This window comes from Crotalus tigris, unplaced genomic scaffold (assembly GCF_016545835.1).
Source record: "Crotalus tigris isolate CLP2741 ecotype Arizona unplaced genomic scaffold, ASM1654583v1 scf7180000020128.343356, whole genome shotgun sequence".
Lineage (NCBI taxonomy): Eukaryota > Metazoa > Chordata > Lepidosauria > Squamata > Viperidae > Crotalus > Crotalus tigris.
Genome location: NW_024097869.1, coordinates 205,540 through 225,292, shown reverse-complemented (window position 1 = coordinate 225,292; position 19,753 = coordinate 205,540). Strand labels below are relative to the sequence as shown.

General features: G+C 39.9%; 1 protein-coding gene across 3 annotated transcripts in view; it reads left to right on the top strand.

Moving 5' to 3' along the window:
* GORAB (golgin, RAB6 interacting) overlaps positions 1-16,555 on the top strand; it is a 33,646-nt gene extending 17,091 nt beyond the window's left edge. For all 3 annotated transcript variants that reach the window (XM_039365564.1, XM_039365565.1, XM_039365566.1), the window contains exons 3-5: positions 13,190-13,291; positions 14,268-14,408; positions 15,213-16,555. In XM_039365564.1, the coding sequence (XP_039221498.1) occupies positions 13,190-13,291; positions 14,268-14,408; positions 15,213-15,570 (601 nt within the window). In that variant the 3' untranslated portion in view covers positions 15,571-16,555. The remainder of the gene's footprint in view (positions 1-13,189; positions 13,292-14,267; positions 14,409-15,212) is intronic.
* Positions 16,556-19,753: the final 3,198 nt, after the last annotated feature.

Below are 19,753 nucleotides of genomic sequence, written 5' to 3'. Positions count from 1 at the left end.
TTTTTCGTACCATATAAAAGCATGCCAACCTAACTGAAGGTCGTGTCCCTCTAAATAAAGCAATCTTTTATTTCTCAATACAATCCATTCTTTAAGCCAAAGCAAAATAGCCACTTGATAGTAAAGTCTCCAATCTGGAAGTTCAAAGCCCCCTCTATCCTTAGATTCTTGTAACAATTTACATTTGATTCTCGCTTTCTTTTTTTGCCATATAAATCTTAAAATCATTGCATTTAAATCATCAAAAAAATTCTTAGTAAGTTTAATGGCACTGTTTGAAATAGGAAAATTAGCTTTGGTAAAATGTTCATCTTAACCATCGCTATTCTTCCTAGAAGTGATAATTGAAGATTTTCCCATCTTTCCAAGTCTATTTTTATTTGTTTCATTAATCTCTCATAATTATCTTCTTTTAGGGTAGTATATTTCGCAGTTAAATAAATACCCAAATATTTGACTTTCTTAACTATTTGAAGATTTGTAATTTTAGCAAGTTGAATTTTCTGTTTGTCTGTTAAATTTTTTGTTATTACTTTAGTCTTTTCCCTGTTTATTTTCAGACCAGCCATTTCTCCAAATTTCTCAATTTTCTGCAAGAGTTTATCAGCTGTTTGCAATGGCTCATCTAAAATGAAGACCAAGTCATCCTCAAAAGCCTGTAGTTTATATTTCTGGTCTTTAATCTCCTGACCTTTAATTTCTGTATCTTGTCTGATATTTCTTGCCAGAACCTCTAATGTAAGAATAAACAACAGAGGAGAAAACGGGCATCTCTTTCTAGTGCCTTTTTAAATCTCAAATCCATCTGTATAATCTCCATTTAAAAGTATTCTTGCAGTTTGTTTCTTATAAATTGCTTGAATTGCTTTGTTAAAATTTTCACCCAAGTCCATTTCTTGAAGTTGTTGAAACATAAATTGCCAATATAAGTTATCAAAGGCTTTTTGTGCATCAAGAAATATCAATGCCATCTGGTTCCCTGGATGGATTTCGTAGTATTCCAAGATGTTTAAAATAATCTTCAAGTTGTTCTTTATCTGTCTTTTTGGCAGGAAACCATTTTGGTCTGGGTGAATAAATTCATTCAAAAAGTTTTTCATTCTTTCTTCCATTATTGCAGCAAAGATTTTGTAATCCACATTTAATAGTGATATTAGTCTGTAATTTTTGATTAATGTATGACCAGTATCTTCTCTAGGTATCAAAGTAATATTAGCTTCAGTCCATGAGTCCGGTATTTTTGCCTGTGTAAAAACTTCATTACATAAGTCTTTCAAAGTTGGAGTTATAGTATCTTGTAACGCTACATAGAATTCAGCAGGAAGACCATCAGGTCCTGGTGTTTTATCTTTCTTTTGCTTTTTTATTGCCTCTGTAATTTCCATCATTGAAACATTCTCATTTAACCTCTGATGCATATTCTCAGGAACCTTTGGGAGATTTGATTCTTTTAAATAGGCCTGAATTGCATCTTTAGAAACTGTCTCAAAATACTCCTTCGTAATTTTTTTCATTAAGTTGTTGTGACAATGTAGGTCACCGTCCGTGTCCCTTAGCTTATTAATCTTTTTTCTCTTTCTTTTTTTAATCTTTATGCCAGCCATCTCCCAGGTTTATTGGCATTTTCAAAAAAATTCTGTTTGGACCTTTTAATCTGTTGTGCCATTGTATTTGTCTCAAGTAAGTTTAACTTATGTTTTAATAGTTCCATTTGTATTTTCAACTTTTTCTTTTGAGGGTCTGATTGTAATTCAGCTTCCAACATACTAAGTTGTTCTTTCAATCTATATTGAGCAAGTTTCTTTTCCTTATTCTTTTTAGCAAGATAAGTTATGGCCAAATCTCTAAAATATGCTTTCGCCGTGTCCCATACAATTTGAATAATTTTTATTATTATTATTATTATAATTAATAATTATTAACTTTAAAAAAGAATTCTATTTCTTTTGTTGCAAATTGTAAAAATTCCTTTTCTTTCAATGTTGATTTATTCAAGGACCATCTCGGTCTTTTCTTAAGTCCTTTCCAAGTCATTTTCATTGAGTTATGGTCTGCCCAAATGTTAGATTCTATTTCAATTTCTTGTATCATGGCCTTTAAGTCCAAAGAAGTCCATATCATGTCAATTCTTGACCATGATTTATGTCTATTAGAATAAAAGGTGTATTGTGCTTTTTCCGGGTACATCTCTCTCCAAATGTCCTGTATACAAAGTTTGTCTTTCATTCTTAGAAAGGATTTAGGTAGGATATTACTTCCTTTTTTCCCCTGTTTATAACTTTTATAGTCCCTTACTGGATCAACAATTGCGTTAAAGTCTCCAAGTATACACAAGCTATGGTAATTTAAATCCACAAGTTTATCATATAATTGCTGAAAAAATTGATCTTGCTTCTCATTGGGAGCATATATTGCAACCATCAATATTTGTTTTTGATTCCATGTAATCTCAACCATCAATATTCTTCCCTGTTCATCATCATAAATTTGTTTTGGATTCATCTTTTCTTTTATATATAGAGCTATCCCTCTTTTCTTTTGTGATGTCAAGGAAAAATAAAATTTGCCGAGTTTTAATTGTTCAGGTATTCTAGAATGTTGTAACTTGATGTGTGTCTCCTGGAGACAAATTATATCCATTTTTAGCTTTTGTAGTCTATGAAATATTTTACTCCTTTTTGATGGGGAGTTAAGACCATTTATATTTATTGAAAGAATTCCAATTTCCTCCATAGTTTCAGTTGTGGCGAGATCTCAATTTTCTAGGAGAGCTTATCTGTCTCTGATATTTAGGCCTCACATCTTCCTCTGATTGAGTCTTTTTAGGCGCTTCTTCCTCCATTTGTTTCGATGTTCCTGCAGTCGTTTCCTCTGGTTTCTTAGGTTCTGCCTCACCTCTCTCCAAGAAGTCTCTATGATTATTAAAGAAATCCTCTGCTTGTTGTGGGGTGTTCAATCTATATCCCTTTGTGTCCCAAAAAATTAAGAGTCCTTCTGGGACCAACCATCTGAAGTTCACTCCTTTACTGATCAATTTCCTCATTAAGAATTGGTATTCTCTTCGAGCTTCTCTAATTCTTCTTGGGATCTGTTTGAGAACTACCAAATCTTTATCTTTGTATTTCAGAGGTTGGTCCCTCACTAGTCTCAGGATCTCATCCCATACTGCTCTTTTGCTGAATTTAACATGAACTTCCCTGGGCACTCTATTTCTTCTTGCATAATTTGAATTCATTCTATAGACTTGATCAAGTTCTCTTTTGATTTGGTCCATTTCCATTCCAAGCAAGTCCGCCAATAATTCAGTCATCAATAGTAACAAGTTCTCATCACTCTTCTATCACATTTTGGAATCTTAGAAAATATGATGCGCTTTCTAACTCCATCATTGCCATACTTTCTTCCACCTCCGCATTAGATTGCACCAATCTCTGATTTTCATCTTGGAGAGCCTCTAATTTCTGGTCTACTACTACTGACTTGTCTTCAATATTTTGCATTCGTTGTTGAGTATCTGACATTGCCTGTTGAAAGGATTCCATTTTTTGATCCATCTCAAGCAAATCATTTTGCAAAACTTCAAGATCCTTTTTCATTTCCATTTTAGAATCCATAATTGCCTGGAGAATGGCTTGTGTATCCTTCTGCTGCGTGTCTGGCTGTAAAAAGATTGTAATCGATTTTTGAAGTGCTGGACTAACTGAGGTTGATGCAGGGACAGAGGATCCCTTCCTTGCCCCTTTCACCAAATTTGAAACACTCATCTTGCTTATTGTATTTATTGTATTTATAATCCAACATCAAGCCCGATGGCCCAATTAATTGTAATCCAAGAGTAGGGCCCGATGGCCAGTTGTATTCCTCCAAAAAGCTCAAAGGAGAGGAGATAAAAAAAACCCAAAAATATATGTAATCCAAAACCTTCAGAAAAAAGATAAAAGTAAAAATAAAAATATCCAGGAATAGTAATATCAAAAAGTAGGAAAAAATATAAAAAGAGATAGCAGATCCTTGGGCAAAAAAAAAAAGCAAATAGAAAAAGAAGAAAGATAAAAATATGTTTATATCCACACAACAAGGCTGACAAAAAAGAGTAACAAATAAAAAAGAAGAAGAAAAAAAAGAAAAAAGAATATTTGATTTATAATTCAAATGTGAACTTAAAAGACTTCTTCTATGGTTCCCTTATTTTAAAAAGAATAAAATCAATCCAAAAAGAGAATCAAACACCAAGCAAGGACAAAAACAAAAACAAAAAATAGAGAGCAGTCTCTCTTAGTAATCTCCAAACGAGGTAGAAATATCTGGGCAGTCAAGCCAAGTGTCTGGGCATTGAGCCAAATACCACAGCTGAATCAACACAGATAGTGTAGCAAAAAAGATAGTGTAGCAAGAGAACAAAGGAAAAAAATTGCAAGAATAACCACCAGGGGACGCTGTTTCTTCCCTCACCGTTTACTTAGGGAGAAAGTAAAAGAAAAAGAGAAAGTTCCAGCAGTAAATATGGAAAAATACTTCAAAAAAAATTCTAAAAAAAGAGCAATTAAGGTGGCTTTCCCCAAATAGGATAGTAATAAATCTTTCTTCCCCTCTATGATAAAACAAGCTGGTTCCTTCAATATAGCTTTAGTTCAAAAACTTTTCAAAAGTTTTTAAAACGCTGAAACCGCCGCTTTTGGGGAGGGGGAGAAGCAAAAAATCCCCTCCTCCTCCCCCCCTTGGGCTTCCAGCTTATCATTAAAGGCAGGCAATTTTCTTAAGGGTCCACTTTGCATCAAAAACTGATATCAGTCACCCGGATCAGTTGCTTGTTTCCTTAAACAGCTGACTCCTGTTTCCGATGATCTGCTGAAGATGGCGGCAGACGCAAATCTCTCCGCCTTTCTCTTGCTGGTTCCAGAGGCTATTTTGAGTTCAGGGAGCTGGCTACCACCAGCTCCCTTTCCTCAAAGAATTCACCTCTCAGTGGCCACCCCTCCAGGGTGGCATTCAGCCCTAATGGGCCCACCAGTGACAGAAATTCGGACCCTGGGCACGGAGAGTTCGTGTCCCAGGGTTAGGACCAACAACGTCATCCAGAAATTCCACCTTCAAACTACTCTTGAAGAAAAAAGATAAGCTGATGCAGCTGTGGGAATTGTGGGGGCAGATATTGCTTAACTTTTATTAATTACAGCCTCCACTAAAAGAAAAAAAAGGGGATTCTCTTCAACTACTATTAAAATGGAGAAACCTTATTCACAATTAAACTGTAAACTTATATTGGGAAAGATTTATGAGGCTACTGAAGAAATATGTGCTACAATGAAAGAAATACTACAGAATTAAGAGCCAGAAACTCTACTCCAAACCTTCAAACTGACTTTCAGACTACATCTGACCATTCTATAAACCAAAACATAGTACAAGAGGAATCAATTGAAATTAAAGAGGAATTTATTTTACCTTACAAGCATTTCATCTATATCTTCGAGGATCAGAAAAAATCAAAGACTGAGGTTTGAACCTCTAAAGCAGCGGTTCTCAACCTGTGGGTCACGACCCCTTTGGGGGTCGAACGACCCTTTCACAGGGGTTGCCTAAGACCATCAGAAAAGACATATTTCCAATGGTCTTAGGAACTGATTGGCGTGGTTTGAACTCAATTTTTGAAAAGCATTCAAATCAAAGGCGGCGATGTCACGAAAGCAAAGGTGGCGGGGGGCGGGATAGGAAGAGTCAGTGAGCCCCAGCCAGCAAGTAAGCCAAGCCAGCCAGCCAGCCAGTTGGGCTGAAAAGAAAGAGGTGGGGCCTCCCGAACCCTGACTTTTTTCCCCTCCCCTCCTTTCCTTTGCAAGTTGCAAAGGAAAGGGACCCCAGACTGAAGCCTGGGAAGGCTGGAGAGCTTTGTGCAGGGTCCCGATTCCCCTTTGCTCCACCACCAGCACCGCCGCCAGACCAGCCAGCTGCTGGGGAAAATTTCCCTTTTCCCTTCTCTCTCCCTCTTTTTTTAGTGCAAAAAAAAAAAAAAGGCCCAGTCTCTTTTTTTCCCTTTTCTTTCCCTCTTCTCGGCTTTTTAAAAATAGCAGCCAGGGGATCTTCAAGCCAATAGTTGTTGCTGGAGCATTAAAAAAAAAGTCCTTCCCAGGCGTGGAATCTTTCTACGCTTCTTTGGCTTTTCTGAGCCGGGGGAGGGGAGAGCTGATGGGGGGGTCCTGGGAAGAAGGGAAAGACCCACAGGAGAGATTTGGCTGCTTTTCTGCTCAAGCAGCCAGCAAGGAAAAAGCTCCAGAGGGTCGGCTGTCCGGGTTTTTCAATCCCTTATTAAATAGGCAAAGGCTTGGTTGTTTAATAGTTTGCTCAAACTTTTTAACCTCCCGGATTAATTACCTTCAAATATCAACAAATAAATGGCATATTAAAAAAAGAAAGAAGTAAATCATAGGAAGAACCCGTTTAGGAATGCGAAAGAAATAATATTCAAGAGGAGAAGATCGGGTGAATTTGATACTCCCTAACAGAAGGTGGGAGAGAAAAGTTGGAGAGCGGCTTGTTTTATTTGCTCAAAATGCTTTTCAAAGGCTCCAAAGAAAGAAGGAAAAAAAAGAGATTTAGAAGCCTAGGACGGCTTTGCAGAAAGAAAATCTGATCACCTATATACCATCGCCCTTAGTTACACATCTACAGGAAGCAGACAGAAGGTGCAGATCTGGTGGTTTTGATTGACAGTTCCTCGCATTGTTGGGCAGCTTTAATAGAATTTATCTCCGGGCCCCTCCAATATGCAAAAGAGGGGAGGGGGGTTGTCAAAAGAAGGCAGCATACCCAGACTTCTGCTTTCTTCTTTTTAAATTCAGATCCTGGTGCACGGAGGTGCAATCCAGGCTCTCCACGCCTTACTTTTTCTGCAGAGAAAAAACAAGCCTACTTTTTTTAGAAAATAGTTTCTTTCCATCAGGAAGAGAATGTAAAATGAGAAAAAGATCTCACGAGTTTCAGGAAAAAACCCTTTGGAGAGGTTTGAGGGTTTAAGATTGGGAGGCTTTTGTTGAAATTCCCTCTCCCCCCCCCAGCCAAATCTATCCCACCTGGAGACCTATACCTAAAGCAGAATCTCTTTCTCCTTGAGGATTCCCTGGTAAAAACTGTCTTTCACATTAACCCAGTTGGCCTCCGTCCGGGACAGGATCCTGTTAACTCTATTTGTGTTATTTGCTAAAGTTATTGGCCATCATTTTAGGCTTTGGTTTTTTTTTCTTTTGCAGAGAGGGGATTAGATGCCATGCAAAGCCAGCCCCCTCCCCTGCTTTAGTTTACTGCTGGATGCATTAAACCAGCAGTTCTCAACCTGTGGGTTGGCTTTTTACGCATACTGTCGCAAAATGTAGCAATATAGTTTACTGTTATATTAAGACTGTTACCCATGCTACACCATGCTTCAAGACAAAATTTCATTTATTTGTAATTAGAAATAAATATTTCACAATATATAATTACATATTGTTTTTGTGATTAATCACTATGCTTTAATTATGTTCAATTTATAACAATGAAAATACATCCTGCATATCAGATATTTACATTATGATTCATAACAGTAGCAAAATTACAGTTATGAAGTAGTAATGAAAATAATTTTATGATTGGGGGTCACCACAACATGAGGAACTGTATTAAAGGGTCGCGGCATTAGGAAGGTTGAGAACCACTGCTCTAAAGCAACGAGGCTTTAAGGATAAAAGAAATAGATGCCCAATACAGAGGACAGGATGCTTTTTATTGTCTCAAATGATATTACAAGCAACAAAGAGAGACCTATCGGCTGAAAGGGAAGTTTTGTTATGGAAACCTGCCTGGCACAAAAAGAAGGCCAGAATAAGACCGAAAAGAGAAATTTAAAATTATATGTAATGGATCAAATGCATTGTAGAATTATGGATTGATTTAAGGATTAAGATTTAGAAGTATGCGGAAAATGGGTGATTATTAGAATATATATATTAAATAGATTAAGAATGTATTTTTTGGAATAATAGGTTTATTTGTATGAAAACGATTAGGTAATGGAATGAAGAAAATTGAAGAGGTGTTTTAGATCTGGATTGACTTAATAATTAATTGAATGTTAATTTAATAAGATGATGTTTTTGTTTGATAATATGGATGTTATTAGGTATAATTAACTGGATGAAATTTGAATATCGTCCAATGGACTGAAATGATTTAAGGTTTGATATTATCTTGTTATCTTAAAGAGATTAATTGATGGATGGATTAGATATGTATAGGGTAGATTAATATTTTATTTTAATTAGGAGATATTAGTGGAAGAAGAAATAAATAAGTTGTGATAAAATTAAGGAACTAGAATATACTTGGAAGGGATGCCTGAATTGATAATGTGTTTATTTAAAGTTAAATTTGATTATGGTAATTGTAAATTTATAAAGCTCCAACACAGGTTTAGGATTAATAGAAATTTAAATTAGAAATGGATTATCTTAAATATATTAAGCTATTTGAGGGAAATAGAGAGGGAATATTTGATGTATTGATTTGAATTATTCATATATGGTTTTATTTCTGGATGTTTGATTACCCCTGCACCACAGTGTGTCTTGAGCACTTTGTTCTAAGAATTAAAAAACCAATAAAATTTGTTTTAAAAAAATATAGTCCTAGACTCCCTGAAGGAGGAGAAATCTGAACCCTACACCGGAACCATCTGTTTGGGTTGCGGAAAGAAGGACACTAAGGTTGAGTCCAAGGCCAAAGCCCCAGGGCCGTCCAGCAAGACCACTGAAGCCACTGTGGTCGCCGTCGCTGCCCCTACCCCCTGGCAAGCAAATGCTGCACATCGAGAGGGAAAACGCCACAAACGCAAGAAGAGGCAGCACTCCATTCAAAAATTCCTGCCGCTCGATGTGAAGTTCCGGGGTGAGCCACAACACCTAGGGTTCTTCCTAACTCAGGTTTTAAACTATATGGAAGAGTATGATCGAGACAATCCCACTGATAGTGACAGAATCCCACCCTAGATGGCATCACGGCAGACTGGATCGTGGATCTCTACAATGCCAACGCACTGGATCTGTTGAATTTCAGTCAGTTCATGTTCTCCCTCAGGTGCAGGTTCAAAGACCCATTGGCAGACAGAAAAGCCCATGAAAGAATAAAAACAGTGAAGCAGGGCAGACGACCAGTAGCCAAATATACCCAGGAGTTTCGAACCCTGGCTAGCAAGCTGAACTGGCCCGAAGACATCCTGCTCAGCCATTTTAAAAATGGTCCGAATTACGATCTCTACGATGCCTGCCTTCCCCAAGGAGATCCCCACCAGCTACAAGATTGGTACATCCTGGCCGAGGAAGCCAAGATCGACCTGCAAAGAGACAGCGCAGAGGGAGACCATGGGGGAAATCACCATCGGACCCATCCCGCAAAACCACGAAACAGCAGCCAACCACCAAGAGGACCACCAGCTGTTTCAAGTGTGGAAAAGAGGGGCATCATGTAGCAGAATGCCATTCACGTACCCCAACCGAGAAGGCAGACTGGAGCCCGGCTGCGAAGTCTGGGAAATCACCCGCAAAGCTAAAGGAGCCAGCCATGAAAGGCATGGGGACCGTTGAGTTCCCCGCAACTGCCCAGCGAGGAAAGGGAACTCCGGCCTACACAGCAAAGGCGTCCAATTCATCCGATGACAACTCCAAAGATGAACCCCTAGTAAGTGGACCCATCGTGCCCCTCTCCAGGACAGTAGCCATACTAGCCCCCACCATGCCTGAAGCTGTAGAAGTCAGGGCATTAATTGACTGGGTGTACCCGTTGCCTTATCAACCCAACCTTAGTGGGGAATCTAGGCATACTGGTGAGGAGCCTGAAGAAATCAATTTCTTTCGGTCAACTAGATGTGTCCATAGCAGGGGGGATGCCAGCTACCATAGCAACATTGCCACTCCAACTCACCCTGGGGGATCACATAGAGACTATAACATTCGTAGTGACCCCAGGCATTGAGTGCCTCATAATCCTAAGCATGGCGTGGTTGGCCAAATGGAATCCACGGGTGGATTGGCGGACAGCAGAGCTTAGGTTCCCAAAAGAGGAATCAACCAGAGTACCAATGCCAAACCCCTCCCGGGAAGCCCCGGCAGAGAAAGCGGCGGTTGGGGGTGAAAAGGAACTTCCTGAAATACCTGAGGAATACAGGGACCTAGTGGAGGTGTTCAGCGAGGAGAGGTCCAATGAATTACCACCACATTGACCTACGGACTGTGCCATAGAGATCCGACCAGGGGCGAACTCCCAAAACCCAGATTATATTCTATGAGTCCCCAAGAATTGGAGGAAATGCAGATGTTCATAGATAAAAACCCCCTAGAATGGGGGTTCATCCAGCCAGCCAAACCAAAAATGGCTACCCCTGTATTGTTCAGAGAAAAGAAAGATGGGTCGCTTTGTCTATGCATAGACTATAGGGCTCTGAACGCTATAAGTGAAAGCAACCTATACCCCCTACCCCTCATGAAAGATATGCTATCCCATCTGTCAAAAGTGAAGATCTTTACTAAATTAGACCTTAGGGAGATGTATTACCGAATCAGGATCAAGGAAGGAGATGAATGGAAAACTGCATTTAATTGTCCACTGGGGTGTTACCAATTCCGGGTTCTCCTGTTCGGACTGCAAGGGGCTCCAACTGTCTTTATGCAGCTAATAAATGACGTACTCAGGGAGCACCTGTACAAGGGCATGCTAGTTTACCTGGACAATGTCCTTATATTCACAGAGACCATGGAAGAGCATGTAAAATTGGTTAGGGCAGTCCTGAATAAACTGAGGGCAGCCCACCTCTATGCTAAATTGTCTAAATGCGAATTTCACAAGGAGAAGATAAGACTACCTGGGATATTGCATCTCCCCAGAGGACATAGAAATGGACCCTGAGAAAGTCAGGGCGGTGTTAGAATGGGCACCACCCTGCACAAAAAAACAATTGCAAAGCTTCCTGGGGTTTGCCAATTTCTGTCACCAATTTATCCCCTCATTTGCTCAAATTGCTTTACCCAACACAAAATTAAAGACCAGAGGGGAAGAAAAACCTAAACCCAGCCAACCGCTAAAATGGACAGTAGAATACCAAGCCGCATTCAAGAGACTAAAACGGCTTTTCTCTGCTAAACCCATTTTGCGACACCCTGACACTGACAAGCCCTTTGTAATTCAAGCGGACACTAGCGATGTAGCAGTGGGGGCTGTATTGCTATAAGAAAATGAGAAAGGGGACCTCCAACCTTGTGCGTACGCATCGAGAAAACTTACCCCTAAACAAGCGCGATGGTCCCAACATTTCCATTGGGGGGAAGAACTTTCTAGCAGATGCATTATCCAGAATGCCTCAATACAATAGCACCCAAACCAGTGTAACAAAACCACTCATGCCTGAACCCCATCTCGCAGCACGAGTAACTACCCGAGCATAAGCCAAGCTACAAAAGCTGTTAGCCAGCCAAGCAGGAAAGCCTTAGAAACTGTGAATGGTTCCTGAATCACAAAAACCTATGCATTATTACAGACGGACTACCCTGGGTGGGAGAGAAATTATACATACCAAAGAGTCAGAGGCTGACGTTCATGCAACTATGCCATGATTCAAAATCAGCAGGCCATTTTGGATTTGTGAAAACATTACATTTAGTTAAAAGACAGTTTTGGTGGCCATCGATCAAAAAGGACATTGAAAGCTATGTAGCCAGCTGCCCAACATGTGCATCAGCCAAGAGATTACAAAGAAAATCTCCTGGACTGCTACAACCAGTAGCAACCCCCTCAGCGCCCTGGAAGGAAATTTCCATGGATTTTATAATAGAACTACCAGAAAGCAGTGGGAACACAGACATTTGGGTGGTGACAGATCTTTTCTCCAAACAAGCACATTTATACCCTGCTCAAAAGATCCCCACTGCAAAAACACTAGCAAAACTATTTGTTCAACACATCTATTGTTTACGTGGGGCACCCCAGCGTATCATATGTGATAGGGGGGTCAGTTCACCTCAGAATTCTGGAAAGAGTTTCTGTCCCTTTTAGGGACCACTCAGGGGCTGTTATCTAGTCATCATCCTCAAATGAGTGGTGGGACTGAATGTTCGAACTCAGTACTTGAACAATATCTTAGGTGCTTTATTAATTACCAACAGACCAACTGGACTGACCTACTTCCATTTGCTGAAGTTGCTTACAACAATGCCATCTATTCCAGCACAGGCTACATGCCATTTCAAGTAGCTACAGGACAAAGCTTCAATCCAAGGCCAGAGCTATCGCCCACCGAACCTGCCATCCCCTCATTAAAGAAGTGGATTGTACAATTGCAAAATACATGGCCAGTTGTTAGAAAAGCACTAGATGAGGCTAGACAAGCATACCAAATGCAAGCAGACAAAAAGAGAATTGAACCAAAACCTTTTGTAATGGGGGAGATGGTTTACCTACCCACTAAATACCTAAAATCCCTACAACTATCAAAGAAATTAGGACCCAAATACATAGGACCTTTTCCCATCATTAGGATCATAAACCCGGTAATGGTAGAGTTAGAACTGCCAAAATCTCAAAATGCAAGCAACAGTCACCCTTAAGACCAGCTATTGCCCCTCCTCTACCTCCCATTATGGTTGAAGGAGAACAATATTTTGAAATCAAAGAAATCCTAGACTCCAAAAAACACTATGGCTTGACCCAATACCTAGTAGTTTGGAAACACCTACTGTCCTCCCAAAATGAGTGGGTCCACAAACGCCACATTAACGCCACATAAACACTACTCAACCGGTCATAAGTCGAGGACTACTCAACTGGTGCAGCACCGTTTGCAGAATGGGACTTTTGGCAGGCTCAGCAGGGCAGAGACAGCCTGGACAATTCCTATTGGCTTTTGAAAGCCAATAGAATTAGACTCTATTAGACTCCCAAAAGGGAGTAGCACAGCTAAGGAAAAGGGGAAAAAAATGGCGGATTGCGTTGTTTGGCGACCCCCGTGAAATGGTCGTTCGACCCCAAATGGGGTCCCGACCCACAGGTTGAGAACCACTGTCCTAATAAAAGCTCCTTTTGGAATAAACTGTTTCCAACAGTTCTACTTTCTTAGGATGAGGTATTGAAGTGGGCCCTGACATATTGATTTTTTTATTTTGTTATTGTTCAGGCAGGAGAAGTCTCGGTGGGAAATCCTTCAACAAGAGCAGAAACTGATGGAAGAAAAAAATAAACGCAAGAAGGCTTTCCTTGCTAAAGCAATTGCTGAAAGGTATGGAGTTCTATAGCTGGAAAAACACAGTGCACATTTTGTATTATTATATATTGGTTAATCAAGTCTGCTTCATTCTATTTTGCAATCCTCCTTCTCTAAATACAATAGAAATTAAAAATCTTTTGTCAAGGTTTTATTTAATTAGGCTTAATTTTAAGTTACAGTGTAACTATTTTTATCCTTTTTTTAAAAAGGGGTTAGCTGTATGAGTAGTTAGCTGCATTCAGGTAGGATGTAAATAAGATAAAGATACTTGAAGATATAATCCCGTTAGTTTCATAAGTTTCTGTTCATGTATCTTGAGATTTTTGCCATGAGTCCTAAATAGCATAGGCAATGGCAAATGATGGCATGAGTTCTAATTCAAAACATCTAAAATGCAACAGGTTTTCTTTCCCAAAGTTATCCTTAGAAAATCCAGGTTGAAAATTGCTGGCTACTTTTCTTCTTGCAAATGAATATGTGGCCTTGAGTACATTTAAAAAAAATTCTCTTGAGAATAATAGATATCCTTTCAGGAGAAGGATGCAGTGTAAAATGGAAGCTGTTGGCAATTTATAGTGCTGTTCAGTGAATGCTGGAATTGTGGTGTCAAGTATGATAAAACCATTTAGTTTTCCAATTTTGAGTTTCAGATGCTTGTAGTAAAGCTTTTCTCATATTAAATTGATTTGTTAGAAGCAATTACATGATTTGGCAGGGGATATAAAATCTAATAAACTGATGTCTATTTTAAGCACAATTTCTATTTTTTAAAATGTTTTCCTATATAACTTAAGTTTTCATTAGGGAAAAAAATAGAATTTCTTGGAAATCTGTCTTCCCTCTCTAGAAAATAGAATCTACTTCAGTAATTTATTTTAAAAGAATAAACAAAAATTTTGAGTGGCTTTTTCAGGCCACTGTATCGTCTATTGAAAAGCACAGTTGTTTGTAAGTATAGATCAAATGTATTTACCTGTTTCTTCCCCAGATCTAAAAGAACTCAGGCTGAAACAGTTAAATTAAAGCGAATCCAAAAGCAGCTCCAAGCTTTAGATGACATGGTATCTGCTGATATTGGGATCCTGAGAAATAGGATTGATCAGGCAAGCTTGGAATATGCATGTGCTCGGTAAGGACTAAAAGCTGAGGAATAATGTCAAATTATTACTCTTTTTCTTCTTAAAAGTGGTTTCCTTTGATTTGCTATCTCAAATTACAGTGGTTTTTTTTTTTTACAAAAAATATATTTCATCGCCATTTGCTTTATCTTCAAATTTATTTTTTTACTGCAACGCTGGTTAGCTCTGCACTGTTGTTATATTTTGCTAATATAGCCTGTGGGCACAAGTAGTTTGAAAAAAAATGACATAAAGCATCACTGTCCAGCGCTAAACAAAATTGAAGAAAGCAGCTGTGTTGGTCACAGGTCTAATTTGTTTGCATTATGGCTGAAATTGGAACTTCTTAAGTTACTCAATAAATGATGAAATATTTCAGTAACTCTCTGTGATAATTGTAACACTAAAATATGACTAATTTCAAATATCTTTAGGTTTTTATATCTTAGTAATACGTTAACTGCCAATTTTAAAAAAAAATGGCTTCCAGTAAGAAATACAGCAAGGAAATAAGAAATGGAGCATGCTAATTGCAGCAGTGCCAATGCAAAATTCTGCCCCTGCTAGCACTTTCTACATCTCAGTAGTCATTCAGGTTTTTTTAAACTGAGAATGGCTGAAAAGATATCAGACTTAAAAAGTGCAGATATTCTACTGAAGCTCAAAGGGTAAACCCACTATCCCATTCCCTGCTACTATTGGTCTTTCCTCTGTTAGGTTTGCTATTAACTTTATGTAAGCCTTTTTACAACCTTGTTAGAATACCCCCTGCTAAAACACTGTACAATTCAACATAATTAAATTATTTTTTTCAGGAAACGTTATGATAAAGCAGAATCAGAATATGTGGATGCAAAACTGGATCTCCAAAAGAAAACCGAAGTCAAAGAACAACTTGCAGAACACTTGAGCACAATCATACAGCAAAATGAACTCCGAAAGGCAAAGAAATTGGAGGAGTTAATGAAAGAGCTGGAAGTAGAAGCTGACGAAGAGAACCTGGAACTAGAGACAGAAGTAGAGCAAATGTTGCAACAGCAGGAAGCAGAAGCTAGAAGGCAAGAGATCGAGACACAAAAGCTTGCTCCAGCTGAGGTGCAGAATGCAGATCCCCAGACTTTGAGTAAAGGACATGAGAAGGAGAACCTTAGAAATGTTAATGGAGCAGCTTAGAAGTTCCCATACAGATGATCAAAGTCACACAGTAAGCTCTGTTTCTGAAAGAAATTATAATTCATCTGGAACATGTCTGATAACATTATTTTTGATATTTGAAGTCATAAAAGCACTGTCATATAATCACAAGAAGCCTTTGAGTTTATACAGTTTTCTAGTCTGTATTATTATTAAAGTACCTTTGTATGTGTGTGTGTGTGTGTGTGTGTATTTGTGTGTGAGAGAGAGTGCATGTGTGTGTGTGTATTACATATACAAATGATCTCTTTTCCTTGTCTACCTTCTTCCTTTTCACTGAGAAACCTGCATGTGATCCCTTATGAAGGGGAAAGGGTAATGTTACCTACATAATATTTAAAGTATAAAACACCATGCCAGTTAGGAGTAAGGCATTGTGTATATCTTACATGAAAATCTCACTAAATCCTATGTTATTGGCTTAGACATACTCCTCTATTAAAAAACTTATTTTTCAGTGCTCACAAATGAATATAAAAGGATATGGCTGAGCAAATCAGGAGAAAATCTGATTCTCCCAACTGCCAAATATTTTCTATCCTTGTAAGTGATTCTGTAAAAGAAAATGGTTGGGCCATTAATAAATTATGTTTCTGGACTAAACCTAATTACTGAGCAATAAAAGTGGAAATACCTTCCAATGTTTTAAATATATTATTAATTGAAGTATAAACAAATATTTAATAAATAGGAAACAAAACACTTTTAAACTCATACTTGGATTCTCACGATTCTCTAGTGATTTTATTATTTTCCCTTTTTATTTTCTTCATCTTTTCATGTTTCGCTACCATTCATGTATTGTTGTAGTGCTAATCCTTTATCCTTACTTGCATAATCAACACATGCCAAATTTCAAAATGTCCCCATTTCCAAAATTGGGTTAGTTTTTCTTGTATTGCTATGTTATGCACTAAAATAAAATGGTTTCATAGAAAATGGTTAACGTTCTTGTTTTTAAAAATAAAAAAGTTGTGGTTAAGAATTGTAAAGCCAAATAGAGTAGAGCATTTTTCCTGTAACTTCTCTATGTCTAGTTATAGTCTAGCTATAAAACAAATTAATTGTCAGAATCCAATTATATTTCATTTCTAGTTATCGACTACGGAAAACCTCATTTCTGCCCTCTCTGGATTCTGTCATACTACGAAGGGGATAGGGGAGGAGCAAAGGGGTTTTATGGCTCTCACTTCCTTCATTAAAACTTCAAAGGGACTGAATGTGGATCTCACCAAGAGGACTGACCATAACAATATGGCCATCACCTTTCATCTACTACTCTCTGAAGTCTCCCTTCTGCTGGCCGTGAGGAAAAGGGGGTGGAAATGTAATGCCTGGGATTGTTGCTGGTTGGGGGCTGCTTGGGAACACTTAAAACCTTGAATGGTAGGGGTTGGCCCCTCAGATCCTGTCTAGAACGCCTGCAACCATCGTCTCTTAATAAAGATGCCTGTTGGAAGAGATATTCCAAGAGTTCTGTCTTAAGAAGTAAAGTGGGGTGGGTCCTTACATTAGACAGGATCTGCAGAATTAGTCCACCTGGAAGGGAGAACCATGCCAGAGGACTTTGCAAAAATTACCATGTCAGGTGACAGAGCAGGGAAGAGAGAAAACTCCCCGAAAAGGGAGCCGCTGCCCCTACTGAAACCCTGCCAGATGTCGGGATCTGAGAGGTCAGATTCCTCAGAAGAAGAGGTGGTGCAGACACGTGACTACAAACCTCGGTGGTCAATGGGCGTTGGAAAGAAAAGTGAGTGGGGAAAGGAATCAAGAAAGATGACCCTGAGACGGGGGGCCAAGCAACCAGAATGGAAGCAGGAGATGGAGAAATCCCTGCACGCAAGTGAAGAGGGAGAAAGCTGGGCACTGTACTCAGACTGGATCCTAGAGAAAGCTATTGACCTGATGAAGAGAACTCTCAGCTGCCTAGGAGAGGAGAATCCTGAGCCCTACGGGCGCCCCAGCTCCTGGAGCCGCCTGGTAGCCGAATATAGGCAAGAATTCCAGGCCATTGCCAGCAAACTGAACTGGCCGGAAGACATCCTCATTAGCCATTTCAAAGACGGGCTAAACTACGACCTATATGACGCTTACCTGCCCTGAGGGGACCCACACCAACTTGATGAATGGTACGTCCTGGCAGAAGACGCAGAGATTGACCTACTGAAGAGGCACCATCGAGGAAAACAATGGAGCCGCTCACTGCCTGAGTTGACACGTGAACCAATGAAACCATCAGCTACAGAAAAGAAGCAAATGGGGTGTTTCAAATGTGGGAGAGAGGGGCATCAGGCTTTAGAATGCCGCTCAAAAGCCCCCCCAGCACAGCTCAGACAGATCACCGGCAAGCAGATCCGGGAAGTCTCCAGCTAAGCCAAAAGAATCTGCCATGAGTGATGGAGGCTTGGAATCCCCTACCTCTGTCCGTCGTGGGGAAAGAACTCCAGCCTACACCGCAGGGCCGGTGGACGCCTCAGATGACAATTCAGAGGGCGAACCTCTGGTAAGTGGACCCATCACACCCATCCTCAAGACAGTGACTATATTAATTCCCCCCATGCCCGAAACTGTGAAGGTGAAAGCCTTAATAGACTCTGGCTGCACCTGCTGCCTCATTAGCCCGACACTAGTGGGTAATCTGGGCATTCCGTCAAGGAGACTGGAACAACCAATCTCATTTGGCCAGTTGGATGGGTCCATAACGGGGCGTGCCAGCTACCCTAGCCACTTTACCAATATACCTCTCCCTGGGCAAACATGAGGAAACCATAACGTTTGTAGTGACCCCGGGCATGGAATGTCCGATGATCCTAGGGATGAAATGGTTAAAGAAATGGAACCCCTGGGTGAATTGGAGGACGGCAGAAATCATTTTCATGAAAGAGGACCCTATGGACTTAAAATCCCAAGGGGAGCTACCAAAATTAATGGAAAAAGCATCCATGGGAAAGGAGAAGGGACTACCAGAAATACCAGAGGAATACAGAGATCTTGCTGAAGTTTTCAGTGAGGAGAGGGCAGATGAACTCCCCCCCCCACCGACCCACAGACTTTGCCATTGAATTCAAGCTTAGGGCAAAACTCCCGAAGCCCAGATTATACTCCATGTGCCCAAAGGAGAAGGAAGAAATGGAAAGATTAATAAAGAAAAACCTAGAAAGGGGGTTCATTGAGCCAGCCAAGCCTAAAGTAGCCACCCTGGTCCTCTTTAGAAAGAAGAAGGACGGCTCTTTATGCTTATGGGTGGATTATAGGGTCCTGAATACAATCAGTGAAAGCAACCTATACCCCCTGCCCCTCATGAAGGACATGTTGTCACACCTCTCGAAAGGGAAAATTTTTACTAAACTAAGGGAAGCTTACTATTGCATAAGAGTTAAGGAAGGGGATGAATGGAAGACCACATTTAACTGCCCAATGGGGTGCTACCAATTCAAAGTCTTGCCATTTGGATTACAAGGGGGCCCTGCAGTCTTTATGCAATTAATCAATGATGTTCTAAGGGAGCACCTATTTAAGGGGGTCCTGGTTTACTTAGACGACATTCTTATCTTCACCGAATCAAAAGAGGAACATGTCAACCTAGTCAGAGTGGTTTTAAAGAAACTGAGAGCCACCCACTTATATGCCAAACTCTCGAAATGCGAATTCCACCAGTAAAGGATAGACTACCTAAGTTATTGCATATCCCCACAGGGCATTGAAATGGACCCAGAGAAGGTCAGAGCAGTACTAGAATGGGCACCACCCTGCACAAGAAAGCAACTGCAAAGTTTCTTGGGCTTCGCAAACTTTTACCGCCAATTCATCCCCTCATTTGCCCAGATAGCCTTGCCCCTCACGAACTTACTAAAAATGAAGGGAGCATCCTCAGTAAAACCTAGCCAGCCACTAACATGGACAATGGAGTGCCAAGCGGCGTTTGAGAGATTAAAGAGACTTTTTTCTGCCAAACCAATACTGAGGCACCCAGACATGGATAAGCCCTTCGTAATACAGGTGGATGCAAGTGATGTGGCACTGGGGGCTGTACTATTACAAGAAAACGATGAAGGGGTATTGCAACCCTGTGCGTATACATCCAAGAAACTCACAGAAATGGAACAGCGCTGGCCTGTGTGAGAGAAAGAGGCATACAGGATACGTTGGTCATTACTCACGT